At 40.7% G+C, this 27,961-nt stretch overlaps 3 protein-coding genes across 7 annotated transcripts in view; all 3 read right to left on the reverse strand.

Moving 5' to 3' along the window:
- The window catches only part of cdi (center divider), a 57,043-nt gene extending 32,309 nt beyond the window's left edge, over positions 1 to 24,734 (reverse strand). For 2 of the 4 annotated variants that reach the window (XM_015183194.2, XM_001358140.4), the window contains exons 1-2: positions 24,172 to 24,734; positions 16,301 to 16,873 (exon numbers count right to left, since the gene is read on the reverse strand). In XM_015183194.2, coding sequence (XP_015038680.2) covers positions 16,301 to 16,642 — 342 coding nt within the window. In that variant the 5' untranslated portion in view covers positions 16,643 to 16,873; positions 24,172 to 24,734. Of the gene's footprint in view, positions 1 to 16,300; positions 16,874 to 24,147 lie in introns of all 4 variants that reach the window. The other 2 variants (XM_033378357.1, XM_033378356.1) reach the window with 2 other exon arrangements.
- Positions 24,735 to 25,333: 599 nt separating this feature from the next.
- On the reverse strand, positions 25,334 to 26,430 carry LOC6898266 (uncharacterized). Of its 2 annotated transcripts, none has more exons than XM_033378360.1 (3): positions 26,098 to 26,430; positions 25,727 to 26,044; positions 25,334 to 25,654 (listed from the first exon to the last, which is right to left on the reverse strand). In XM_033378360.1, exons 1-3 carry the CDS (start codon positions 26,161 to 26,163, stop codon positions 25,508 to 25,510), a joined length of 531 nt encoding a protein of 176 aa, XP_033234251.1. In that variant the 5' UTR covers positions 26,164 to 26,430; the 3' UTR covers positions 25,334 to 25,507. The 2 variants fall into 2 exon arrangements, with proteins under 2 accessions (XP_033234251.1, XP_002138332.3); XM_002138296.3 differs by having other exon boundaries at positions 25,338 to 25,672; positions 26,098 to 26,408.
- Positions 26,211 to 27,720, reverse strand: LOC117183671 (uncharacterized). Its single transcript, XM_033378362.1, has 3 exons — positions 27,451 to 27,720; positions 27,080 to 27,397; positions 26,211 to 27,025 (listed from the first exon to the last, which is right to left on the reverse strand). Exons 1-3 carry the CDS (start codon positions 27,514 to 27,516, stop codon positions 26,861 to 26,863), a joined length of 549 nt encoding a protein of 182 aa, XP_033234253.1. The 5' UTR covers positions 27,517 to 27,720; the 3' UTR covers positions 26,211 to 26,860.
- Positions 27,721 to 27,961: the final 241 nt, after the last annotated feature.

Genomic DNA, 27,961 nt, shown 5'->3' on the forward strand with positions numbered 1-27,961 from the left:
GTATTGATATCGTGTATTGGCAACATGTTGGTAAACGTTTGGCGCTTTTTTTGGGCGTTCGTTCGGTCCATGTCCATCCTCAAAAGCAGGTCCCCCAGGTCTCCCGGGTCTCCCGGGTCTCCCCGATCTGGTCACGTTTCAACTATCAACTGGAAATGGGATTTTGATTAGGAAAAACTTGCAACAAAGTGGCTGCCACTGCTGGGGTTCTGCCGAAACGCGGAAGTTATGAGCCGCAGAGGGTCTCCATTTCTAATCAAGTTTCAATAAATTTGCCCGCGGACTGGGGGCCACATTTGATCCTGGTGCCACTTGCCATTGTTTATCTGCTGCTGTTGCAGCCGCAGTGGCAACGATAGCTGCCGCTTCCGTTGAATGCCACTCTCTGGCTGTGCCATTTGCCTGCCCAATTGTGCCGCTTATCTGCCAAGGGAAGTGCAGAAGCAGCGTCTCTCTGTTCTGCTGCTGCTAATTAAAAGACAGCCACAGATACAGATACACAAGAGAAGCTCGGCTCCGGCCCTGATATCAAGCCCTGCCCCCCCCTGACCCCTATTCCGACTATCAAAACCATTTGGCGGAAATTTAAATTTAATTAGAACGGGAAATGGGATATCAACAAAAGAATATATACAAAAGCGTACAGAGAAGAAGGGTTCTTTTGAGTTCTTTAAACATTTTTCTCACACGCTCGTAATTTATTTATTTTCTCCTCAAGAGTGTCCCTTTGTTTGGTCTGGAAGATGGATGGGCTAATCGATGTGTGCGGGGGGGTGCGATGTGCTGCCGCCTGCAGTTTATGAATAATTTCGTATTTTCCCATATATATTTTTGTCGGTGGGGGGGCTTGACGCAGATATCGGCCATAACCATAAATATAGACAAACAATCGGCTAAATATAACACCCAACTCTGGTGGTTTGGCTGGCTTTCGAAGGTTATATTTTGTATTTTTATAGAGGGATAGTTTTAATCACAGCCCCTTCGAAAAGGGAGCACTTTCTGCGTAAAAGATATTTTCCCATTTATATTTTTGGTTTGTTTTTGTTTGAGAAATTGTTTTGCCATTAGGGCGGTGCCCGCGTGACTGTCACACAATTGAGTTGTGACAGCTGTTTGCCGGCTGATGGGACTCTAATGCTGCAGAAGCACTATAGCACGATCGGGAGATATGTACATATGTACACGCCGAGAAATAGGGCATACTGACATTAAGTATTCAGTTTTTAAGTGCCATTAAATAGAATTTACTTGGATTTAAAGCAATGACTCGTCAAACACTGTATATTTTGTTGCTGGATTTTAATGATTTTTTCGTGGTATTTTGTAGTATTTTTTAAAATATAAACTCATGAAAGTCTTTCTATGACAGCTCATATTTAATATAAATAAAAAACCCATTAAAATAAATTAACATTTAAAATATAGAAATTATATGTTAAATTATGTTAAATATAAAATGTATTTAAATCAAATAAAACAATTTCTTTTGACAACTTCGACTCTTGTAAAAGAATTGAATATTTTAATAAACTAAATCTAAATTTTAGCACCAAAATTTCAATAATTTTTAAGAAATATATTTTAATAAAATATGCAAATCAAATATAAAAAAAATACTTTCTTTGTACACTCTTGTAAATTAATTAATTGCTCAAATAAATAAGACCAAATTAAAGCCCTTAAATTTTAATAATTTCTAAAAAAAATGTATTTCTTTAAAATGTGCAAATATTTATTTAAAATTTCAAATATTTAAAAAATAAATACTTTCTATTATAACTCCCACTTTCATAAATTTATTAATTCTTTAAATAAATTAGAATCTAAATTTAAGCACTAAAATTTCAATAATTTGTTCGAAATATATTTAATATCAAAGTGCATTAATTTTAAATATAAATGTATATAATTAAATAAAAAATAATCTTTTTTTAGAATTTCCCAGAGGGGAATGTATTTTAAATACAAAATATATTTAAATAAAATACCACTCTGGTAAATTAATTAATTAACTAAATCAATTAAATCCAAATTTAAGCACCAAAATTGCAGTAATTTTTATGAAATATATTTAATGCATAAAAAAAACTTTCTTTTTAAAATTTCCACTCTCATAAATGAATTAATTAATTAAATCGAAATGTAAGCACTACCATTTTCATTGATTTTTTTCTCTCTGTGCACTGATCAATGGAGCGATATTTAAAGTTCGATCTCAAACAAAATAGAAAACGCTTCGAATGTACAATTGTCACGCCAATTTAAGGCCCCACAAAAAGTTTCCTTTTGCCGATTGCCGACTGCCGCGATTGCCGCTTGCGGCTCCAGTGATATTTTTTCAACCATCGCTTGTTTGTTTTTTGTATTTTTATGCCGCGAGCCAAAACTAAACTGACCGTGAACAATACGCTCCAAGCGCGCAGTTCAATAAAAAATACAAGAAAAAAATTCATAAAAAATTTCCAATATTCGTTTGAGACTCTCCCTGACATTCCCCTTTGGGGTATGGGGTACGGGCCGTACCGCTTGACCGCTTCGAAGGGTAACCATTTAGTTGAAGTAATTTGTAGGAAAACCAGGCGGATTTTTATTTACATTTAGTTGATGGATAGCTCGGAGTCCGTCTACCCGAAACGCTGCCATAATTAATGACGATCCAGCGACAGTCGATCGATGGCTAGGGTCGGGTCGTGTCTCTCTCCCTGGCGATATTATCAGGCGATACTTCTAAGAAATTTCGTCTGGGATTTTGGACATATTTTTGTTTTTTTCAGTGGAAATCATTCCAGGGCGCGCTTTCTTTGCCCTTCTGCCCCGCCCCCTTCCCGGGAGAGGGTTCAGTGACACATGGTCTTGGCCGGGAGATCGTTTGTTGGAGGCAGAAGAGGGCGCACAAAGGCAGCTTTGTGCAGGGATACAGCCGGCAGTCGTCGGTCTAGGGCAATCGCTGGTTCTGGAGGGCTTTTGTGTGCCCGATTCCCTCCCCTCCCTCCTCCCTCCCCCTCGGTTTGGATTTCCATTGTGTTTGCACTTGTGCCAGTATTGTGGAGAGAACCAGATGTTCCAAGACCAAAAATAGGTATGGTATATGGGGTATATATTATTGACTTACTTGGCAATCAATCCAAGAGCCTTCTGGCTCTCGTAATTGCATTTTTTGGGGGGTGACTTAAGCCCTCACGTGGCCAAAATTGCGAAAGTACTTTATTTGCTAAATACTTAATTGAAATTTCATTCGATGATTGCAATGTTTTCCCTTTGGTCTTAATTGTTGTTTGTTTGCTGGGCACACGGAAAAGATAAGTTAATTTCTTGTTTATAGAGTGGCAATGAAAGCGGGGCACGAGTGCAATTTATGGCCCTCTCACGGCGTGGCTTAGCATAACCTGTTTGCAGGAACTCGATAAGGAAGAGGGCCTCAAAACGAGTACGAGTTTAAGTAAATTACCATTCAATGCTGCTCCGAGTAGAGCCAGCTGCTTGCAACATTGTGGCACTCAACGGAAAACAAGGGGAGATGCGTGGAGATGTGTGTAACAGACAGAAGGAAGGAAGTTTTCGACACTATGAAGGGGATAGGCTGACTAAAATAGAGTGGGAAATAGTCGCTCTCTCTCACAGAGTGGCTTAGCAGTGAAATTCGTGAAGTTTTACTCAAAGAGAGGTCACCAGAGAGTTCTCGATCTCTAAGCTCTTTCAAAGCTCTATCCCAGCTAGACTTGAACTCCCTCTCACAGAGTGGCTTAGCCGTAAATATTAAATGGGGAGTTTTCATGCCTGGCACTTGTTCAAAAATATCGAAACATAGAACGTAGAGTCCTAGCGAGCATCGTACTTCCTCTCTCTCTCTCACAGTGTGGCTTAACTTAATATTTACGGCTAAGCCACTCTGTGAGAGAGCTTTCAAATCTGGGGAGCTTTCACGTTTAGCCATTTTTCGAAACTCTCTTCACCTCCAGCTCTATTCCAGCGAGATTTAAGCACTCTCTCACACAGTAGCTTAGCAGTAAAGAAGGAGTTTTCATATCCAATACTTATCCTCTTTGGGTAGCACAACAGAGAACTGTCTTTCTTATCTCTTTTCAACGCTAGCTCCTGGCAAGCCTCGTACTCCCTCTCTCTCTCTCTCTCTCTCTCTCACACAGAGTGGCTTAGCAGCATATGATGAATTTTCATGTCTGGAACATTGATGACAAAGAGATCACATCACTCTCTGCACCACTAGCTCTCTCCCCTTGAGACACTTCCTCTCTCACAGTGTGACTTAGCTCCAACCCAGGCCCCCTCCACGTGCCTCTGCACTGCTGTTGAACTTGGGCCTGGATGGTGTGGGAATGCAGCGGCATGTGCATGGAGATGTTGACCAACTTTCAAAGACCATCAGAAATGTAAGATGGGGTCGTCGACGTCTGGCACCCACACCCCAGCGCAGATCCCCACCGAAAAACAAAGCTAAAAAGCGAAACTAAATCGTGATTTATGATGATTATATTTGAATTGCTCATTGTCTTCGCTCACACTCGCTCCCCCCTCCACAAGCCCCGCCAAGTGGAGCCCCCAACTGGAACTGAAACTGAAACTGAGACTCAGAGCTGCAGTCGGGTCTGGGGTTGGGGCTGGGACCGGGGTTGGGGCTGTGGCTGGGTCTGGCCAACGATTTTATTTTGTATCTCTCTCGGCAAATAAATAAAAATCAAAATTGGGACTATTAAAGTGCCCTGACCATGACCATGCCTGCCTGCCAGCTGTGGACCCCACAAAGGCGATAGGAAAAAAGGCTAACTGCATTTTCACTTTGGCTCTCTCTCCCTTTTGGGCCAAGCTGTCAGTGCATTGGGTTTGTAGGGCGCCTGGGAAAGCTAATGAATTTTCGCGAGGGAAAGTTTTTGCCTTAATTAATGCACATCATGGCATGGAGCCCATAGGACCCCCACGGCCAAGAGTGCTTAAGCGTTAGCCCTTAGTCTTAACGGGTAATGGGTATGGGCTTTAAAGATCAGATTACCAGAGTCCTTTGGCAGCGTTTTAAATTACAGTTTCGCTTTTTAATTAAGCCCTGGCCCCGCCCTCGAGTCTAGGCAAAGGCTGAATAGAAAAGAGCAAAAGTGTTTTGGGGGAAATGTTTTTAATTAAACCAAGGGTTAGGGCCAACAGTTGGCGAAATGGCGTACATATGTTTGAGGGCTTGGCCGGTGCAAAGAAAAAGGAGGCGGGTACTGGTTCTGGTTCTGGGCACAAGGTAAAGACAATAAATAGAGACCTGGGCACGGCTTTCAGCTTAGCTTCGACTCGGACCTGGTCGTGGACCTGGACGTTGGGTTCTTAGTTTAATAGCTTTGCTCTTGGCATTGAAATATTTATCATGTCGTGCTAATATTGGCCAGAAAGAGAAGCCCGACTGGAGTGGACACGCTCGATTGGACAGTGCGGATAGCATGGGATAGGAGCGGTTCGTTTCGGTCTAGAGAGAGGGTCAGGGGCAGGGGCAGGGGCAGAGGGGCAGGGGCAGTGGCAGAGGGAGGCAGGGAGGCGACTGCCTCTTGCCGGTTTGCCTGTCATCATTGACACGCGAATTGCAAAAGTTAATTTAAGTAGTTTTTAGCCAAAAGACGACTGCAGCTCCTCCAGGGCCTTTTGGCTCTCGAGCTCTCGCTCTGGCTCTGGCTAGTCATGGGCAGATTTATATGGCCATTTGGCTAATGAATTGCAGCCAAGCAGCCGAGCAGTCGAGCACCCAACATGGCCAAAAAGGCAAAGGGAGCGAGCTTCGACGAGTGGCAATAAGACCTGATCCATAGACGAGCATAAATCATGGGGAAAAACTCTAAGAAAAATGGCATAGTAAAAAAGAGACACAAAACCACACTAAAATCAAATTAAATATTCGGTTTAAAAAAAAAAATACGAGTGTAAGGAAATTAAATAAATAATACAACAAAAAAATAAATTAAAATAAAAAACAAATAAAAATAAATAAATAAAAGTACAAAAAAATGCACTTTCATTTATACCGAAGCCAATACTAAAATTGTTGGGACCGACTGATTTTTCGTTGTAATAAATTTTTTTAAATTAAATTATTTTTCGTAAATAAAAAATAAAATCATTAAAAAATTTCTTTGAATACGTAAAAATAATATAAAAAATTAAATAATAAATAACAAAAAATATAAAATAAATAAAAAATATAAAAAAAATAAATAAAAAAGTCCTCTAAATGCGGAAATAAAATATAAACAAACAATAATAAAATAAAAATTAATAATAATAATATTAATATAATTAAAAAATATATACATATGTATAAATAAAACAAATTTAAGTAAAATAAAATTTAAAAAAGTAAAATGAATATAAATAAAAAAACTAAAACACATCTAAAATAAAAATAAATAAATAAAAATTAGATTTGAAGGATATGTATTTAATCTAAATATGAAAATATTTAATTTAAAAATAAAACCTATTTATTTTAAATATGGAAAATATGAATATTAATTAAAAAACATATGCTCTTTACAATTTCCACTCTATTACAAAACCTATGGCTATTAATTGTTTAAATCCCAGTGTAAAAAGTACAAACTCAGGCCTTTTTCTCCGTGTGTAGTGACTTTGATTTCATTCGCAAGAATTCAAGATAGATCCATGGCTGGATCTTGCTTTTCTTTGAATTTTGTTCAGCCATTCGTTTGGGCCCGCATTTGGGCTGTTGTTTGTTGGGCTTTCTGGTTATTTATTTGTTGGCCCGTCCCGTACCCCCCGTCCCCCCGTCCCCTCCGCTGCCACGCCATGTGAATTATGTGGGAGTCTTGTCGTTGCAAACATTTCAATCTGAATTTGTACAATTTTGTAATTGTTGCGCAAATGTGACAACAGCAAAAACCCAAAAAAATGCTGGCAAGGTCACACACACTCACGAGTGCTTTGTGGCCGACGAAAACCCTTTCTGTTTTGAGATGTTTTATGGCCCCAGACGGCACCGAAAGGAAATGCCCAGAATATAACCGAAAAAAAAAAAACAAAAACTGAATCATCAGCCACCCTCCAAGAGATCTTGCAAAATGGGAAATATATATAAAACACAAGACGTATAATATTTAGGGTGGGTACCCACCGAAAAACTGGGAGAAATACAGAAAATATTACGAGACGAATTGCCGCTGAAATGAACAAACAAAACCATATAATATACAGATATATCTGTACGATCCAACGGATGCAGGCCCCTGCGGTTCTGTCTTTTGTATAAGCACAAGTATTTATTACATTTTTGACTCATAGACACACATAAGTAGAGGCATATCAACGTGAAATATTTGGCACACATTCAAAATTCATAAATATGCACCTGCACAGGGGCTGGGGATACTCTAGGATTTTTGTAGAATTTTTCAAAGATTAAAAAAATGTAAAAAAAAAAGAAAGAATCGTTTGGAAAGATGCCAAGTCCCTTCTAATTCCTGATCGAATTTTTCCGGTTACAAACTCCTCTAAAAAGTCTTCATACCCTCCTTTGCTGTGAGGGTATCCTGTTCTGTCGAGACGGCACGCGACGCTTGGCGGGGGCCTGGCGTCTTTCGATCAATAAAAATAGCCACTCGCCATCCGCGGCAAGACGTGGGTGTGCATCATCATCATCCCCATCATCATCATCATCATCTTAGCCAGATGATGGTCCCTTGGAATGCCATCTATGCCAACAGTTAAAAGCAAAACAAAGTGCAAGGACGTCCCAAGGGGCTTCAGAGCCCATCTCTCACACTCCTGTCGGTCCGTAGCTCTATAAAAATATCTTCTGACTGGTTGGTCTCTCTCCGCCACTCGAGTGCTAGCCGCAAAAGGTGAATGAATCCAAAAATATTTCTGCACGCAAGTTGTGCGGAGTAATTGCATGTTGCACGTTGCACGTTGCGCCTTCTGCCTCTTGGTTATGGGCAGGGCAGAGGCAGAGGCAGGAGGCAGGAGTCTGCGGCTGTGGCTGTGGGTTGTTCCAGCATCTTTGGCTTAACCCACATACAAGCAGATACACACACACACACACACACACACACACACACACTGGCACACTCTCGCAGGCATTTGGCTGATTGGCGGCATCCCTGTATCTGTTATCCCATCTAATGGAGTTGTGTGGTTTGGTTCTTTGAACTCTGAACACGTCACAGAAAATAACGAACCGCCGAGTGAGTGGGTGATAAGATGTCCTCAAGAGAGAGGCACTAATTTGGGCAGCTTAGAGGCAGGAAGTCTAAAGAGTACAAAAAATATGCAGGTAAAGCCCTAGGAGTATAATATATAACCAGAGGTTGTGGTTCTAAACCTTCTCTACAAGTTTTTCCTATCTCTAAAGAGGAATTCAAGCAAAATTGAGAGAGATCACGGTCTGCTTTCCACCCATATACGACATTTAGAACCAAAACTCTTCGACTTTTACGAATAAATGTTCTATATTTTGTAAATAAAGTACCGCTTAATGACTAACTACCGTCCAGGTGAAATCTTTACATATTACAATACTAAAGGGAACACTTTATCAAGAATTTTCTATGGAAAATTCTACCTATTAAATTCAAGGGAAGATCGTATTGTTTTAGCTGCTTGAATAACGCAATGCCAGAAACATCTAGGTGGAAAAAAACCCACTGGACTGCAATTAGTTAGTACATTCCATTACCCATTGGGTAATCCCTTAGTGGAAATATAGAACCCGAACCGCTTGAAGTTCTTCTATGCCCCAAACTAGTTCCCCTGGTCGGGCACACACACACACACAAATGTCACATTTTATGAGCTCTAATATGAAAATCATCACCCTCCTGTGGCATCCACAGATATGCAGCTCGTTAGACGGGCATTAGGGGGCATGCCTCTGGTGGCGGCGCGTCTTATTAGAATTTATGATTTGCCGTATTTTTTCTTGGGTTTTATTCGTCTTGGTTTATCATGCACTTTATGGAGAGAGAGAGCCACACGTATATATTTGCATTTATAATTTTGGATTTTTTATGGCAAGTGCATGCAAAAAAAAAAAATTCAAACCGCAAAGGCAACAAATCTTTTTCAAATGCTTAAAGATTTTAATAGCCATGACGCATCCATCCATTGAAAGAGAGGGAAATTGAATTCGATTTTTCAACAGGCCCTCGGGCGAGGATCCACTCAATATTTTGCATGAAATTTCGCGCCCGAAGGTGGAATGAAAGTACCGCACATCTGCGCCGCTCTGCTGATGCCCTGCCCTCGCAAATGTTTCAAAATACACATTTAATGTTTGCTCAACTAATGAGCCTTCAATTGGATTAATTGCGGACACATTTGGCCCGCCTTTTGATGCTAATTTGTGTGCTTGACAAATGTGGGTGAGAATTTTACGAGTATTTATTCAATTTCAAATTGATCAAAACAAGTTTTTTTTACCAATATTTTTACATTTAAATGAGCCGCAAAAGGTATTTTTAATGTTTTAGCGAGAGGCATTAGTCATTGCACTGCACTGTTAGAGCCCTTAGGCATTCCATTTAAAGAAAAAACCAATCAACTCTTCTTTTCCACCAGTATTTCATGCAGAAATTGACATTGAAAATATTTCCAGTGCATATTCTGCTGCTGGCGGCTGGCTTTCAATCTGTGCTTTCATCTCCGTTACTTTACTGCAACGCATTTAATTGCTGTGCTCGTAATCGCGTGCGGCTATGAGATTGAGAGAGAGATGCGCTTGGAGAGGCTCGCGATGCGTGAGGTGTAACTGAGTGCGCGTAAGAGCGAGATGGCTGTCCATGCCAGGTGCAGAGAGAGAGCCTCGCTCAGAGAGAGGATCGAAAAGCTGCTTGCTCCTTGCTGTTGTTAAGTGCGAGTGAAAGGGAATTATGTGCCCATGCGGAAGGCTTCACGAATGTTTGAAATTAGAGACGGGCGCTTTTGGTGTTAAGCTAGGAAGTCATTTTTAACCTTGAAATCTAGGAGCCTTAAATGCTTTATTACTGTGCAAAAACAGACAAATATTTAAATATTTAACTGGAATTTAATTTAATTTATTAACGACGCCCGACTCGAATCAATTAACGCATTAACATGATTTTATTATGTATCACATTCAAATCGGGCCACAAAACGTGTTCTCGGCGCCATTACCAAAAAATGAGTTAAACAGCAATGTGCTCCGTGGGCGTACGATTCGTTCGAGTGGAGAGACAGACAGAGAGAGGGGAAGAGGGGGGAGAGACCGAAAGATCGTTAAATATTATAACTTAATTAGCTCCATAACCATTTTGCTGGGGCTGCGGGGCATGGAGCGATGCTTCAAACGGTATCAAATATTTGTTAAGTGTTTACGGTAAATATTTTGCTGTTGTTTTTTTATAACCCCCTTTTCAAATTTCCATTTCCCTTACATAACCTTGCAAAACTTTTTTCTTTTTGTATTTTTTTGCAGACTTTTCTTTTGCAAAAAATAGTTTTTGTTTTGTTGAGGCCTTTGTTATTGGTTTTTTGTTGTTGTTGTTTTGCCTGATTAGTGCGTTAAGCACTTTTACTTTTTATTTTTCGATGGGCCATTGTTATGTAAATTTTCCAAAGCAAAGTCTTGGGCTTAGGGTCAGGCTTTTTATAGATCTTCAATAATAATAATCAGAGGCAAGCATTCAAAGTCTCTGGCGAATTAATTAGGGCGCATCAGGAGAAGGCACATGGCCTCAAAGAGAGAGAGAGGGAGAGGAAGAGAGAGGTAGAGATAAATGTTGCTTGGGTGGGGGGTTGCTGTTGTTTCGTGTAAACATTTGCATGCACATCAAAAGTAACTGTAGCCGAATGTTGCCTGATGTCGGGCTGGCTGTGTTGCCCGTTGCCCGTTGTATGGCCGCAACAAAAAGTAACAAACAACCAACAGACAGGCAACACAACAGCCACAAAAGATCAAAATCGTTTGAAAAATTGTTTAACGAAAACGGGCAACAGGCAACAACGGCAGCCAAATCGAAGATGCAAAATGTTGCCCGAAGTTTTCAGAAAAAGTTGAGGAAACATTTCGTACGGACTGGGGATACTCTTGCAGAGGATAGAAGGAGGAGTACTTGAGAAGTTCTTTCTCTCTCTCGCTGCCAGTGTGGCTTAGCAAAGGGCAAAGAGCGCACCACTTGACCCTCTCTATCGCTCTCTCTCTATCTTTCTGCAATGCTAGCTTTACTTGCTCTCCTAGCGAGCATCGTACTGTCTCTCTCTCTCCCAGAGTGGCTTAGCAGTAAATATTATTTCCTCTTTCCTACATATTTCCCTTCCTGACTTCACAAATACCTAAAAGTAAAAAAAACCAAGTACCGATTATCTTAGTGTTGAAAAACGTGTGCCGCGACTGGTTTAAGACTCTCTTTAGGATATAGCACTATAATCTAGATCGAATAAGGTCTAAGGAAGGCACTAACTAGAGCAAAGTGCCCTTTGGCTTCTCTTAAGAGCCAGATTCCTCCTCCAAGCCACGTAGCTCCAAGAATCTATACACCTTATGGTCTCCCACTCTAGGGGGGGCACTCCTTGCAAGTGTATACAAATGAGGGGCCTATCCACCACTGGCGATCACTCCCGGAGACCAATGCAGATGTTGCTTGCAGTTGCAGCAATTTCTAAATGCCGCCGCGCACCAATTCCCCACCAAGAAACATGAGGGGTGGGGCTGTGCGGGGCGGCCAGTCGGCAGAATGCAACTTTGCATAATTTATGGCAATCAATTTCGCGTGAACATCAACACGGTTGCCAGGCAACAACAAAAGCAACAACAACAACAACAAAAACCGATCGAAAACAGAAAAGAAATTGTGGCAAGACGGCAAGCGGCATTCATCCGTCTGCAACAGCAGCAACTATCAACTTATTTAGTTCTACTTAAATGTTTACTTTCATCAAATCGCGATTCGCGGAGAGTCCAATCGATTGGGGATTGGGATTGCTTGGCATTTTCTTGGCGAATGTTGCCTTTTTGGTCACAACAGGATGCAGAGCAGAAGAGAGCCGTAAGAGAGAGAGAGGGAGAGACATTCAGCTAGCCCTAATCTGATTGCCCATCATCTAACCCCAATTTCCGAGCGAGAACTTTCACTCGAAAGACGGGCCTTGGGTCCTCACCCCCACTCCCACCCACAATTGTTTCGAGAGGAGTGGCAGCATTGGTTGCTCTCCTCCTGGCTCCAAATGCCTATCATTTTACATAACAAAAAGACCAGCAGAGAAGGTGCCACAAATTACAGGCTCCTCTCGGAGGCAGAGGCAGAGCCACAGACAGAGCCCAGTACAGGTGCATTGTGTCTACTGTAGTTATCAAATAAATACTGAGCTGCTCGCACACTCGACTCCACTCCACTCCCACCTCCACCTCCACCTCCACTGCACTCCACTCCACTCTCATTCTGCTCGAGTGCCGGGGCCTACACTAACACGGCGGCGTTATGCATTCACCGTTGCTTTTGGCCCACTTACTAACTAACAGCCACAACAAAAACAAAAAACAAAAACCAAAAAAAGAGAAACAAAATTATATGAAAACCAAGTTTTTCCTGATTTATGTCTTGTGTGTTGGCTGTTTGGGGGATTTCCTGATCGCCGCATTATGATTTTTTTCGTACACTTTTCGGCCAGAAATGGAAAACTTTTCACTGACTGATTAACCTCATTTCGGGGGTCTAGAAGATGAAGTATTCTCTGGGTTCCTCTAGGAAACATTCGCTGTTTTCCCCTAAACAAACGGCTGCAAACGAACGGAGATCATTGGGGCACATGGCGCACATCATCTGTGAAAGGGAATGTCGTTCTAAAGGAAGGAAAACCATCTGGCAAATGCCATCTGAAAGATTTCAAGTCCCACTGGAGATGGAGATAGAGCAAGGAGGAAGTGTGGCCCTTTGAGGCACATTCCAGAGCTGAAAATTCACCCTCTACGGCTAAGCCACGCTGTGAGAGAGCGAGAAGGCCCAATCAGACGCCGGTAAATGGTTTTTCTACCTTTTTGGTAGATCAAAAAGGGATACCGGTAAAATCTGAAGCTCGTAAGCTCCTCCTGAATGTTGTTTTGCCTCAAAAGCGGCATTAATTTATTATTAATTTCTAGATTTTTAAATAAATTTTTTAAACGAAAAAAAATATGCATTAGATTAAATAAAAAAACAAGTTATTTTTATGATTTTTTTTTTCTGTAAGTTTATTTGTTTTCTATGAACTACTGACAAAACCAATATAATTCAGAATTTTAAAAATTAATTATAAAAGACTTAGTTTTTTTTTTAATGCATTTTTTCTTATTTTATTTTAAGTGTAATATAAAAAATATAAAACTGTGTTTAAAAAAAAAATAAATAAAATAAAAAAATGTATTTAATTATTAAATAATATAAAAAATGTATATTATGTTCACTTTATTTGTAAAATTTTGAATTGTATATTTGTTTTGTCGGTAGTTCATAGAAATCATGTAATAATAATAAAAAAAAGACCTATTGTTTATAAAAATAAATTGTTTTTTATTTAAACTAATGAGTTTTTTCTTTTTGGTAAAAAAGTGTAATTAAAAAAAAAAAATTTAGTTTCTAAAACACAAAAAAAAACAGTAGCTCCAATGAACTAATTTCAACAGCCTTTAAGTTTAAAATATTATCACTTTCTTAATGATTAAATATTTTCCGTAAATAGTATTTTAATCAAATAACATTTCCATTTAAGAAAATCAAAGATTTTCCTATATTTTTCCCGATTCTTTGGGGGGGAATCAATTCCAGAATTCCTCAATTAATTTCTTGAACTTCTTTGAGAATCGGAAAACTTTTTCCCGCCTGATTAACCCCCATCTATGTGAGGTTAAAATCCGCTAATGCCACTGCCACTGCCACTGCCACTCAAGCGAGCCGCATCGTTTACAGTTGCAGGCCACAGCCTGCTGTGCCGCACGCTGCACGCAATAGATGGGGGGAAATTGTGAAAGAGTTTTAATCAAAATGGATATGGGAGATCCGAGATCCGAGATCTCTCTTTCGCTTTGATATTCTGATATCTGCCTTGACACGTAATTGGAAATGGGAAGCACTCCACAATCCGAACCAAAAATAAATCCCAAAGAGAGATTCTTCATTTCGAAATATGTATCTTTTGTGGCGTGTAAATTGGGGGCAAACGCGTGCCAGCCCACAAATTGGTGGCGTCATTAGATTCAAATTTATTGGCAATTCAATTAGGCATCCCTCCGACCTCCGATCGGCTGTGGATCCATTAATTGTCTGCCAGCTGGGGAGCATAACAATGCGGAAATGCAATCGATTGGAGGGAAACGCACTTCACACGCAAATAAACGGGCCTGGGACTGGGACTGGAGTTTATCTTGGAGATGCACGGAGGCCCAACAATTTATTCTTTCATCGAGGAAGCGAAATACCGGAGCAGTTATGCAAATCAGCAGGTAGTCCGTACAGCAGGCCCCAGCAGCGGTCATTCACTGCCAGAGAGGGGGCAAAGGGGGTGGAGGCAGGGGTACGGGACGCATGCAATTTGTGGCATTAGAATATGCACTCATGAATAGATACGAGTGCAGACCACGCAGCGCTGCCTTCATTAAAACATTCACAGAAAATACAAAAAATAATTGCAAAACGGCCCCTCGACTCCAGTGGGAAAGTGCTTTCCCCCCCACAAATAACCGAAACAAATGGCATTAAAATCGTATAGAAATATCACTTGAAAAACTGTAAGAAAACGAAAGTGAAACCGTTTTCTTTTCATACATTTTTTGTATCATTCATTCACTCGGGGGTTCATTCATTCAATTCACTCATTCACTCATTCATTCATTCATGTGTGAGAAAGTTCAATACAATTCAGTCGCCAAGAGAAAGAGATCTTCGTTGTGTCACTCTCTCTCTCTTTTACAGTGTGAGCTTTTATGAAGCTTTCTCACAGCGTGGCTTAGCTCATGGCTCCAAACGATAGCCTAGGCACTAAATACATTTCCAAATGGGAGATCTTTATTTATTTTGAGAATTTTTAGCAGTCTCTTATGCACTTTATCTCTTTCACAGCGTAGCTTAGCCATTAAGGATGAGCTTTTATGTCTCTTTCGGTTACAGAGTGGCTTAACAGTGTGCTTTAAGGAGAGCAAGAGCTCATAACATTCACTATTTCTCTCTCTTTCATAGCGTTGCTTATCAGCTTAAGTCTATCTCCCTTTTCCTCTCTTTTGCAGTGTAGCTTAGCCATGAAGGGTGACCTTTTGTGTCTCTCTCTCTCTCTCTCTCTCTCAGTGTGGCTTAACAGTGTGCTTTAACGAGAGCAATTGCTTATTCATTGACTGCTTCTATCTCCTTCAGAAGAGATCCTCAAAGAGGATCCTATACAGAGCTTTGTATCACTCTTTCTCTCTCTCCTCCTTTTACAACGTAGATTATCATTTTATCATTACCTTTTATATGTCTCTCTTTCTCTCTCTCAGTGTGGCTTAACAGCATGGCTTTCGGAAGAGCAGGAACCCATTCATTCACTCACTCATTCGCTCTCTTTCTTGGCGTAGCTGGGCAGCTTAGATCTCTCCCTCGCTCTCTCTCTGTCTCTCTTTTACAGCCCATTCAAGCCTCCCTCTCCCAGCGCAGCTTAGCATTGAAGGCGACCTTTCAAGCCTTCACAAAAGACCCATAAACGCTGATCGAATTCCCACAAGACCTTGTACTAACAATCTCTCTCTCTCTCCCTCTCTCACAGCGTGGCTTAGCTCTGGGCAATTGCATAATCACGGAATACCCATAATTCCAAAACGTAATGTCAAAGTCTTTGCCGAAAAGCCGCATAGCCGCATCGCCGCATCGCCGCATCGCTGCCTCTGTGTTGCAAGTTGCAACTTATTAATTTACCGAACAATACTCCCCTTTTTTCCTGTGTGTGTGTGGGGGGGGAGGGGTGGGGGGGGGGCAACAACTGTTCCGAAAGCGGCTTACACTCGCATGGAGCCGCAAGACCGACGCTAAACGCCATTAATTTTTACACACGGTTTCACTGCACTTCGAATGCGCTTTTCATGAGCACGAAATGGTATAGTATTTTTTTTATGGGGGGGACGGGGGATAGCCCCCCCTCAAAACTCTCCCGAAGATCCCAGGCTATTGTTTTTTGGGTTCGTTGGAAAAAAACCCCGCCCCCTCCCCAATTGAGTAATTACGAAATAAAATTGTTTAAGGTTTAATTAAAAAATTGTGTAAATAATCGCCAAAAAGAAAGTGCCATCGAAAACCCGCCCCCTCTGCACCCCCATGGTGCAGATGGATCTGCCACTCACCTTGTAAACCTCCGAGAAAAATCCAGAACCAATTTTCTCCTTGACAAAATCATCAACGGAATATAATGCTGAGACGGCGGTCCGCAGCGCCCGACAGGAGCTGCCGGTGACGAGGCGATCCGACGATATGGTGCGGCTGACAGGCGGCGCCGGCGGCAGGCCCCCCTGCTGTTGCTTGTGGGGCGTCAGGGAGGCGGCGAACGCCTCCTCGCCATCGGTGGGCATGGCCTTGTAGGCCGCCAGGGGGCTGGGCCAATTGAAGGGCGACGAGTCCACCTGATCCACATCCATTTTCGACTCCGACTGCGGCGGTCCCGGTCCACTGTGCTGGTTTAGATTCATTTTTATCAGCTCCGACGTATGTTGGCTGCTTACGGGTATACGATATGGTTTTTTCTTGTTGTTTCTATATATATATATTTTTTTTGTTTCGTTTATGGATTTTGTCCCACTTGAAATTTGTTTGTGAACAAAAAAAAATGTCACTTGTTCATGGAATGCTTTGGGTTTTGGAGTTACTGCTTTTTTGTTTTTGTTTTTGGCAAGTTTTGGAAGCACTTGGCAATTGGAAGTCTGAAATGAAAAGAAAAGAAAAGAAAAGATATATATGAGAAAATTATTATAATTGCATAAATCCCCATCATCGCCTCAGATTCTAAATGAAATGCTAACAAAATGATGGCGCGTGATCAGCATTTGTTTATTTTTATGGAGTGCTAATTAAAAATTGTTCAAAGAATTGTATTTTTGCAATCACGCGGCATACGGAAAGCGATAGCGTTTAGATAGAGAGAGAGAGAGAGAGAGAGAGGGAGGAAAAGACAGAGAGAGGTAGATATATCTTCTAACATATACTCTCGGAATATGGGTAGATCTTTAAAGAGATCTTTCCCGAGGATTTTGTGATCTTTAAAAGGAATTCTTGATGGAAATTTTGGCAGAAAGAAATATATTTTTTGGTAAATAGAACACTTTTCCAGAAAGTTTTTCTTGGAAGAGACAATGAAAGATATAGATATCTTCTGAAACATTCTATCGGAATATGGCTAGATCTTTTGGGTGTCTTATTAAACCTTGTAGAAACCGTGATTTTTGGAAGGAATTCTTGAGCAGAAAAAAGTGCACTTTTTGGTAAATTCCAGAAAACTATTTCTTAGCTAAAGGGACAATGAGAGATAGAGAACATTCTCAAGGAATATTGGTATATCTTTTTGGTGTATATTAAACCTTGTAGAAACCGTGATTTTGGGATCTTTGGAAGGCATTTTTAGTGCAAATTTTTGGCGGAAAGAACACTTTTTCAGAGAACTATTCCTGGGCTACGATATGATAGAGAGAGACAGATAAGGAAAAAGACAATGAGAGATATCAATATCTTCTGAAAAAATCACTCTGAATATTCGTAGGTCTATTAGGAGTAAAACTTAACCTTGTATGTAGATCCCGAAACTTTGAGATATTAAGGAGGAATTCTAAGTCCAACTTTTGAGCAGAAGGAATTCCACCTTTTTGGTAAATAGAACACTCTTCCAGAGAACTGTTTTTTGGCTATGATATGATATAGAGAGAGAGAGGAGGTAGAGAATATTGGTAGATCTATTGGGTGTACACTGAACCTTATAAATCCCGAAATAATGTGATATTTAGAAGGAATTCTTGGTGCAAATTTTTGGCAGAAAGAAAGCCATTTTTTTCCAGATTACTAAACCTTGTAGATCCCTATATTTTATGATCTACTTCGAAGGAATTTTTGGTGAACTTTTAATCAAAAAGAAGTCCAATGTTTTGCAAATAGAAAGAGAAAAACAATTAGAGATAACTTTTATCTTTTAAAATATTCTCTCCGAATATTCGTAGATCTTTTGGGATTACACTAAACCTTAAAAATCCCGAAATGTTGTGTTCTTTAGAAGGTATTCTTAGTCCAATTTTTAGGCAGTAACAATCCCACTTGTTGATCTCCTTCTTAGAACCCCTTCCAGCCCTTAACAGATCAAATTCCCTTCCAAGAATACACCCAATATTTGTAGATTCCAAGTTTCAACATTTTGTATTTATGATAATTGTTTTTTTGTTTTCGTAGACGCCAAAAAAGAAGCAAAAAAAAACCAAAAACCGCATAAATTAAACGTCTGTGCTCGAATTTGTTCGTTTGCTAATAAATTATTCAGGGTCAAAGTCTCGATGGGCAACGGGTTGCCTTCTTTGATGATGGGCGGCGCTCGAAGAGGCGCTTATCAAACGGAGGGCGGGGCAGGGGCAGGGGCAGGGGCAGGGGCAGGCACTCTCTCAATGATAGTGCGACTAGCACTTGTTCCTACGGTTTCTACGGCTGATAGCGACGACTCTTTTCAAGTGCGATAAAAACGTATGACTTCTATTTTTTTTTCCGCCTGTTTTTTTGTTTGTTGTTTTTTTTTTCGCTGTGTAATTTAGCAGCAATTTGGTTATCATTTTGCTGTCGTTTCCACTGGGGGCTGTGTTGTCTCTTGGGGACAATGAAGAGGCACTGGGGGAGGGGAGGGGGCAAGTGCAGGGGCAAATAAGTAGATAATCACGACTACTGCAGCAACCTTGGCCTCGAGCTTGAAAATCAGCAACGAGGGGCCCCCCAGAAGAAGCTTTCCCCCAACGATCCAGCGATCCATCAATTCTCCCACCTACCAGAAACCCCTCTCCCCCTCTCCCTCTCTCTCTCCGATGGCTTGAAATGGATGATATAACCAATTTATTTAGCTCTGAAAAAGGTTGGAATTTTTTTTGTTTCGATTTGCCATTCCTTATCTGGGTTCCAGCGATAAGATATAGAAAAAGTGGCCTAAAGGATCGTACGTGTGTCGAAAGGGGAAGGGGGGAGGGGGGTGGTGGGTGCCCCTAGCCAAATAGTGGGCCATAAACTATAACAAAATAATTACAACAAAATTTCTAACGATATAATGATAATGATACAGCTACGGATTCCTAACGGTTCGACAGACTCTCACTTTTGGAGGGGCAAAAAGAGAGAGGGGAAACGAGAGAGAGAGAGGATAGAGAGGGCAGAAAGAAAGAGAGGGGGTAGAGGGGCTAAGACAGATCTACAAACTGAAATAAAATACAAATTACTAAGCACATTTTTTTCCCCCACTTTTCCCCACCAAATTCCTCTTTTTTTTGGTGCTTTTTCTTCGTCTTTTTGGACAAATTTCGCAAAAAAAAATAAAGAGCCCCAAAAGCCGGCAGCAACAGTCCCCATAATTAGGGTCAATTGCGGCTAACCGCTGCCAATCGGCGACAACGAAAGCTCCAAAGGGGGGGGGGGGGATAAAACGTGCTACACTTCATTAAGAGGCATGACCAGCGTAAGAGTTGCGCCTGCCACACGATTACCCAAGGATCGTTAGAGTTGCAGCTACAAAAGTATCTAGATATGCGCCATGGACCCCACTAGATATCTTTTTAGAGACGGCTGCAGCCACTCTCTGGATAGCCGTAGGTCCTGCCAAGGCACAGACTTCTTTCTGGTGAAGTCGAAGAGATTTTTCGTGGAAAACCAGACAATTTTGGGCTCGAAAATCTAGCAATCTTTAGGCTAGAAATACAGCAATCTTTAGGCTCGAAAATCTATCAAACATTAGGCCAGAAAATCCACAATCTTTAGGCTAGAAATCCAGCAAAAATTAGGCTCGAAAATCTATCAAATATTAGTTCAGAATATCCACAATCTTTAGGCCAGAAAATCCAGCAAATATTAGGCTAGAAAATCCACAATCTTTAAGCCAGAAAATCCAGCAAATATTAGGCTTGAAAATCCACAATCTTTAGGCCAGAAAATTCATCAAACTTTAGGCCAGAAAATCCACAATCTTTAGGCCAGAAAATCCACAATCTTTAGGCTAGAAATCCAGCAAATATTAGGCTAGAAATCCAGCAATCTTTAGGCCAGAAAATCCACCAAAAATTAGGCTTGAAAATCCATCAAACTTTAGGGTAGAAAATCTATCAAATATTAGGCTAGAAAATCCACAATCTTCAGGCCAGAAAATCCATCAATATTTAGGCTTGAAAATCCACAATCTTCAGCCTGGAAAATCCATCAAACACAAAAATCAAGAAAGAAATTGGTTCCATGTTGGCCCACAAAAATCCGTTTAGCACGCCCCGAAAACTAAGTCAAGGCCTGTCTTTTTTTTTTTTTGGGTGGCATTTTTGGGTGAATCTATTAAATCGTTTTTCGGCTGCCGCGACTATAAGTTTTTTTTTGTGGCTTGCATAAATTTTCACATCACGTTCCAGCCACAAAAAAATGTTTCTTTCGTGTGTGGCGTGTGGAAAACCACAAAATGTAAAGCATCCAAATATTTGTGGGCTTTAAATAGGAATATGTATATCAAAAGCAAAGGTCAGGCCCAGTCCAGTCCCATTCGAAGATGGAAAATACATATAACGGTTGATGCAATCTCAAAAACTATCAAAAATGAAATAATAAGCAACCCAAAGCGACTAGGGAATGCCCTTTGAAATTATTTCAAATAAAAACTCAACCCAAAACCGAATCTGGAATGCCCTTTGAAATGATTTCAAATAAAAACTCAACCCAAAACCGAATCTGGAATGCCCTTTGAAATTATTTCAAATAAAAACTTAACCCAAAAACGATTCTGGAATGCCCTTTAAAATTATTAAAAATACAGAAAATACTCCGCTAGAGTATAAATAATACTCGAAATACTAAAATAATACTCCAGAGAGTATTTTCTCTGCGCAGGCTTTTCGATCACTTTTTCTTTGATTTTTAGAGAGATTTTACCACAGCTAGATCCATCATCTAATCGACATGTTTCTACGCCAAACAGCTGTTAATTTTCAGTCTATTAAAGAGAACACCTTTCCCCCATGATGGTCCCCAAATCCAAACCGTTAACTGCCACAAGCCGCAAGGCAATAAACCGCTGCTGCTGCTGCTGCTGCGTCGCCTACGCGTGCCCCTTGGCTGGCGAGTACATTCCACGCATCCATTAAATGCACATAAATCTTTGTTATGATATTTCCGATTTCTTCAGGGCAGAAGAGTAGAATCCAGATGAGTTCAGGAAATCACGGAAGAAGAACACAAAAAAACGTTAATGAAAAGGAAAGTTGGCCCCACTTCATGATCTCGAGACGTTACAAATTTCTATAAACAAAGCGTAGAGAGAGAGAGATGAAGAGTCTCTTTGGGGCAGAAACAAAAGCAAAGTAAAGTAAAATTATCAAAGAACAAAACACACAAAGAAATAACGAAAGAAAGAAGCAAGAAAATGGGACATGGCACACTCTCGGAACGTAACAAAAAAGAAAAGAAAAGAAAAGACAAACCAAAAGCCAAATGAAATTCATGTCATAAATTCTTGTACGCCTATCTGTAAGATACAATGCGATACGGAGACGCCCACGAAGAGCAGCAGCGGCAGCACAAAAATTACCAACTCATTCCGATCTGGGCCCTGGGTCTATGGAAATGTGATTGAGGAGGCTGCATTCCAAGGAAGGCAAAGAAACAAATGTATGTATATTTATGCCATGGAATGGAACACAAAAGTTTCACTTTCTTTCGGTGTAAAGAACCCTCTACATTCCATCGATTACTGCGCCATTTGGGCATTGACTAATCGGCTAAAGATTTCACTCTCACGTGCCGCCTATCGCCCACCGCCCATCGCCCATTGCTTTGCGGTCTCTAAACCTTGCTGAAAATAGTCGCTAAACTAAACTAAAATAAAATAAAACAATTGCCTAGCCTAAATGAACTTTAAACAATCAAAGGCGCAAACCAAAGAAGAAGGAACATTTGAAATAAATTTAGTAAAGCCTAGCGACTAGGGGAGTGCCCATTAGTAAAAAGAGATACAAAAAACTATAAAAAAAGGGTTTTTTGTAATAAAAAGAAGACAAGTTCGTGCCTAGTTGCTGCATTTTCGCTGTTATTCTATATTTATCCAATCCAAATATTTATTTTTTGGATTTGTGCCTTAACCATCTTCAAAGTAGATTTCCAGCAGCTTAAAACAAGGAAAAGTAAGGCTTAGACTGCCTTTTAATACTCCTTTAAGTGGTATATACCAAAAGCACAACCTTTTCCTTGTCATACCCCTTGCACTCGACGAATGCCCAGGGTATGCCTGAAGAAATAAATTGCGGTTTATTTTGAGCTTCAAGTGCAAGTCCCATGTCCCAAACGAAGATCGAACAAAACAAAACACTTGATGAATGCAGTTGGACAGGCAGAAGGCGCCAAAGAAGGTGCAACAAAAATAAAAAAAAAGCAAACACGAACAAAGAGAAAATAGAGAAATGAGAACAAATGGCGCATTTGCGGGTGAGTGTGTCTATTTTTTGTTGTTCCTTCTGGTTAATTCTTTTACGTACAACACAAATGAAAACAAATTAGCTTAGGTTGCATTTACAGCCGGCTGGAGAGCAGAGGGTGATTGCTGTTAATTTTATAAACACCACACACAAAAAAAGCCCTCAACCTTAGCCATTCACCCCTCTTCTGTGCAGCCTGCACCATTGCTCTCCCCCTCTGTGGCCAACAGCCACAAAAATGCAGTTGGTCACACCACCGGACGGACAAAAAGACAACAACAAGCGGCAGCAACAACCACCAAACCGGCACAATCCCAATCAGGCAGGCAGGCAGCTGCAGTCGGGCAACGGGAAACCCAAGTGGATGATGGAAAGATGGAATATAGGGAGAGAATCGGGAATGGATCCATGGATCCGTGGATCCACTATAACGAGCGAAACATCTGTCGCAGCATTTGCATTTTACGTGGAAAAACAGTCTTTCCGCTGAATCAAACAGAGAGCGGGAGAGCGAGAGACAGAGAGAGAGAGAGAAGCAGCAAAACGGTAGCGCGAATGGCATTGGAAAACACCAACCTAGGAAAACATCTTCATCATTGGAGAGTGTGTGTGTGTGTTGTGTGTGGTGTGCTGCTTGCAAATGTGTTTGTGTTATTTTTACATTTCCGCTTCATACATACAAATATTTATGTTGCGCACAGCCCTGCCAACCTTCCTCATTAAACATTCCGATCGCACGCACACACGCACACAGAAAGAGGAAGGAAGACAATCCCAAACCCTCCCCATCCGGAGCCCCGGCAGGGCAGAGGGCAGAGGGTTAGAGATGTGCAAGATGGAATGCATCACGAGTTGACACATGCCTGTATCGATGGGGCCACAACAGGTTTCAAATGCAACACCTTTGATACGTTTTGTGGATTACAGCGAAACCACAATACAGCCGGAAGAAAATTTAACAAGATGGGAATATTTGAGAGACTTTATGCCCTTCGAGCAGGACCTTGGTTTATATCGTTTCGCTTTGTTTATTGCTTATTTTCTTGAAGCCAATTGTTCGCTGTGTTTACTTTTTGGCTGTTCGACAGACTAAACAGCTGCTCTGCAAATAATTAAAACTAAAATTGGGTCATTCTTAGCGAATCAAAATCCCATTCATGAAAACCATTCATGTATTTTATTTACTAATCGATTTAGATGGTTTTCTTTGATACATTTGCTGTGTCTGTTTGTCTATTTTAGTGCAATCTAATGGCCGTACTTCAATTTAAACCTTATTTTTCGAAATGGGTGCATTTTTGGGAGCCACTGTCGTAGGGTCGCAGGCCAGGCCCCCATCTCTAGACGCAGTCTGCTGCTTCCGCTGCTGTAACGAGCGCAGCAGCAGCAGAGCAGTGGAGACGCAGAGAAAGAGCGCAGACAACCCACACAAGCGCACGCATAGAAAATTGTTGTACAACAGAATTTCGGGACAGAGCAGACAGAGTGGGAGGGGAAATATCAGAGAAGCTGATATTTACCTAAATTTGTAGTTTATAATTTACCAGTATTGATGGTTTTTATGCTGCTGCTGCTGCTGCAGATGCTTTCGTTGTTCTTATTGCCGATGTGCTGCTATAATCCAATTAGGTGTGTATGTGACTTCAATTGCAGTTATTTCCACACCGACACGCACACAGAGAACCGAAGATGCACTAATAACTAAATACCAAAAAATCTTGTCACCAACAAAACAGATCTCAAGTTTTGTTTAAAAATAAAATTTCACCAACAACTTTGTTGTGGCTCGGTCTTGTTTACAGCAGTGGACTGGGGCTCGGCGCTATGCTGCTGCATTCGCTTGGGTATTTTTTGTTTTGATTAGACGCGACGATGCTGCCGTTCAACATTCCACCGACACTTTAAGGGTATTACCTTTCACTGCACTACAGCTGGCTATACATCAATATTTAGGCTAGCGGAAAGGACATGTTTGTTGCACTCGCGTAAAAATCGCGTACATAAATTATAAAAATAAAACTTGCACGACGCGCACACACGTCCGAATTTGTTTGTCCCCGAAATCAGTGTGACCGAACTCTTGAGCAGTGTGACCGAGGATTGATGGACAAAATATTCCTCAAAAGTATATACCGTCTCACTTGAAAAATATACCATGAATATACCTATGAAAAATCGAACTTAGCCCGCTTGAGCCCCCTCTAATTTAAACAGTGAACAACTTATGATATTCGGTTGAATGCTATTAGCTAGCTAGGACCTCAGCCCTGAACACATCATTTGATCCGATTGATTAATCATTTTTCTACATGATAGCGTAGTGCACGCGAAATGCGCTGCGCGTTCGGGTATTGGCTTGCATCACAGTTGTAAAGCATTCTGTGTGTTTGGAAGGGACATGGTCACATTTTTGATTCTGACGCGGTAGGGCTTTAAGGAGCTGACCGTTGGCTTCAAAATCCAATAGAATCGGCTCTTAGTCCTACAGTCTCAATTATCCCGTTTGCAACTGCTGAATTAGTCTCCTAAGCGTAAAACGGTAACTCCGCCGGATCTGCAAATGCCAACTGTCCTTCAGCCAACAGTTGATTTCGTTTGCCACTCCAAGGGCAATAACAGCTGCTGGTAATACAAATTCGAATTTAGCGTCGAATTGCTGATAATTATATCTCAAAAATAACAAATGGTTCTCGGCTAAACAGATTTTATTTTACCGAAACTAGACTATTGGTTGCTATTTCCCTTTCGTTTCATACAGCGTTCAGTCAAACATCACGGATTAGCCCATACATATATTTGATAAATCGGTACAATACATTTTCTACTGTTGTTTTCATGGATCTTCAGGATTCTACTGAATCTGTATTTAGTTGATTCCCACTAATTTCTCTTCATTAAATCCTCCACAAATGTAAAACTAACGTTCGTATCAGCCAGTGGTTTCTTATCGAAGTACCACTGAAGCGCCAACAAATAATCCCCTGTTGGAAAGGGAAGACGCAGTAGCTCAGGTCTTAGATAAAAGTCCTTGACAATCGTTGGACCCTGCAAAATAAATTTCAGATGTACAAGTGGTTAGACATAGACGTATAATCTTACCACGTAGGGGCATGAGTGGTTTAAGTTACTAAAATCTTTGAAGAGCCCATAGATTATATTAGCAATAGGATGATTCCGCTTTCTCAAATACTGACAGACATCAAAGTAATTATCGACGACCCAAGGCTTATAGCCATTGGCCCTTTTGAAAATTCTGACATGAACTGATGCATTGTTGACCGGATGTAGTATCGTACCATTCATATTGAGGAGCACTTTGTTTCGACTGACTGCTTTCAGACGATAGTTGTGGAACACATACCAAGATTGGTTATAACTCTCGCAGACGTAGTTTGTAAACTTGAAGACGACGGCATCCTGAAAACTTGGTTCAATATTGTCCACTTTACTAGTATTATCCATATATTTACGTTAATTTTGATGTGGAATGTTAGGAATAATCCGAGAACCGCACAGATCATCAGCTGGCAACGCATTGTTCCTGCTCTTGAGGGCACAATAACATTTGAATGACACGAACGTGTTATTTTATGCTGTGTTCACTTATGCATGGTAGAGTTAAATTGCTTAAATTACTCTAAACGCTGATTGAACACTAATAAACTGTAGTTATAAAGATATCCGATCTTCTGCACATCTTCTTCTTCTAAATCACATGTGTGTCGTTCTTCTCTTCAATTTTGACTAGCTGTCAGAATGACCAGGGTTGCCATCCTTCCCCTTTTACACACTTGACATACTGAAATCTTCGCTCTCACAGCACGCTCTCTGTAGGAGCTCAATAACAAAATATATATTTTGCCGCATGAATGAAAGCAATAAATGTTGAAAATTATTCAAAACTCAGTTTGCTCAAATTACTTCCGGAGAAAATTGTATGTATTATAGAGAATACTTTTTATACAATCTCAAATATAGAGGTTGTAGCTGAAGTTTGATGCTAGGAACAATCCAAAAAGAACACGGACGATCAGCGTGGACCACATCCCAATGGTTTACGCTGCATCCTAACCGTTTCCCCTTTTCAATTTCCGTTGCTATTTCCCTTTCGTTTCATACAACGATCAGTCAAATATCACGGATTAGCCCATACATATATTTGATTAATCGGTAAAATACATTTTCTACTGTTGTTTTCAGGAATCCACTGAATCTTTATTCAGGTGATTCCCACTATTTGCTCTTCATTAGATCCTCCACGAATGTAAAACTAACATTCGTATCAAACTGTAGCTTCTTATCGAAGTACCACTGAAGCGCCAATAAATAATCCCCTGTTGGAAAGGGAAGACGCAGTAGCTCAGGTCTTAGATAAAAGTCCTTGACAATCTGTGGACCCTGCAATATAAATTTCAGATGTACAAGTGGTTATACATAGACGTATAATCTTACCACGTAGGGGCATGAGTGGTTTATGTTACTAAACTGATTGAAGAGCCCATAGATTATATTAAAAACAGGTTGATTCCGTTTTCTCAAGTACTGACAGGCATCAAAGAAAAAATCGAAAAGCCAGGGCTTGTAGCCGTTTGCCTTTTTGAAAATTCTGCCATGAATTGAAATATTGTTGGCCGGATGCAGTATCGTACCATTCATATTGAGGAGCACTTTGTTTCGACTGACGGCTTTCAGACGATAGTTGTGGAACACGAACCAGGATTGGTTGTAACTCTCGCAGACGTAGTTTGTAAACTTGAAGACGACGGCATCCTGAAAACTTGGTTCAATATTGTCCACTTTACTAGTATTATCCATGTATTTACGTTAATTTTGATGTGGAATGTTAGGAATAATCCGAGAACCGCACAGATCATTAGCTGGCAACGCATTGTTCCTGCTCTTGAGGGCACAATAACATTTGAATGACACGAACGTGTTATTTTATGCTGTGTTCACTTATGCATGGTAGAGTTAAATTGCTTAAATTACTCTAAACGCTGATTGAACACTAATAACCTATAGTTATAAAGATATCCGATCTTCTGCACATCTTCTTCTTCTAAATCACATGTGTGTCGTTCTTCTCTTCAATTCAGACTAGCTGTCAGAATGGCCAGGGTTGCCATCCTTCCCCTTTTACACATTTGATATATTGGGCTCTTCGCTCTCACACCACGCTTTCTGCAGGAGCGCAATAGCATAGATGAGGAGAATACACCAGACCCTCTCGTGTTCCATTTAAAATTTTTTTAGTTCTTAGGCCCCGCTTTTTTGTCCTGGAAAGCTCTGGATCTGGAAAGCCCCCTTGGTTTACCAAAGAATTATCCCGTATAA

Source organism: Drosophila pseudoobscura, chromosome 2, assembly GCF_009870125.1.
Source record: "Drosophila pseudoobscura strain MV-25-SWS-2005 chromosome 2, UCI_Dpse_MV25, whole genome shotgun sequence".
NCBI lineage: Eukaryota > Metazoa > Arthropoda > Insecta > Diptera > Drosophilidae > Drosophila > Drosophila pseudoobscura.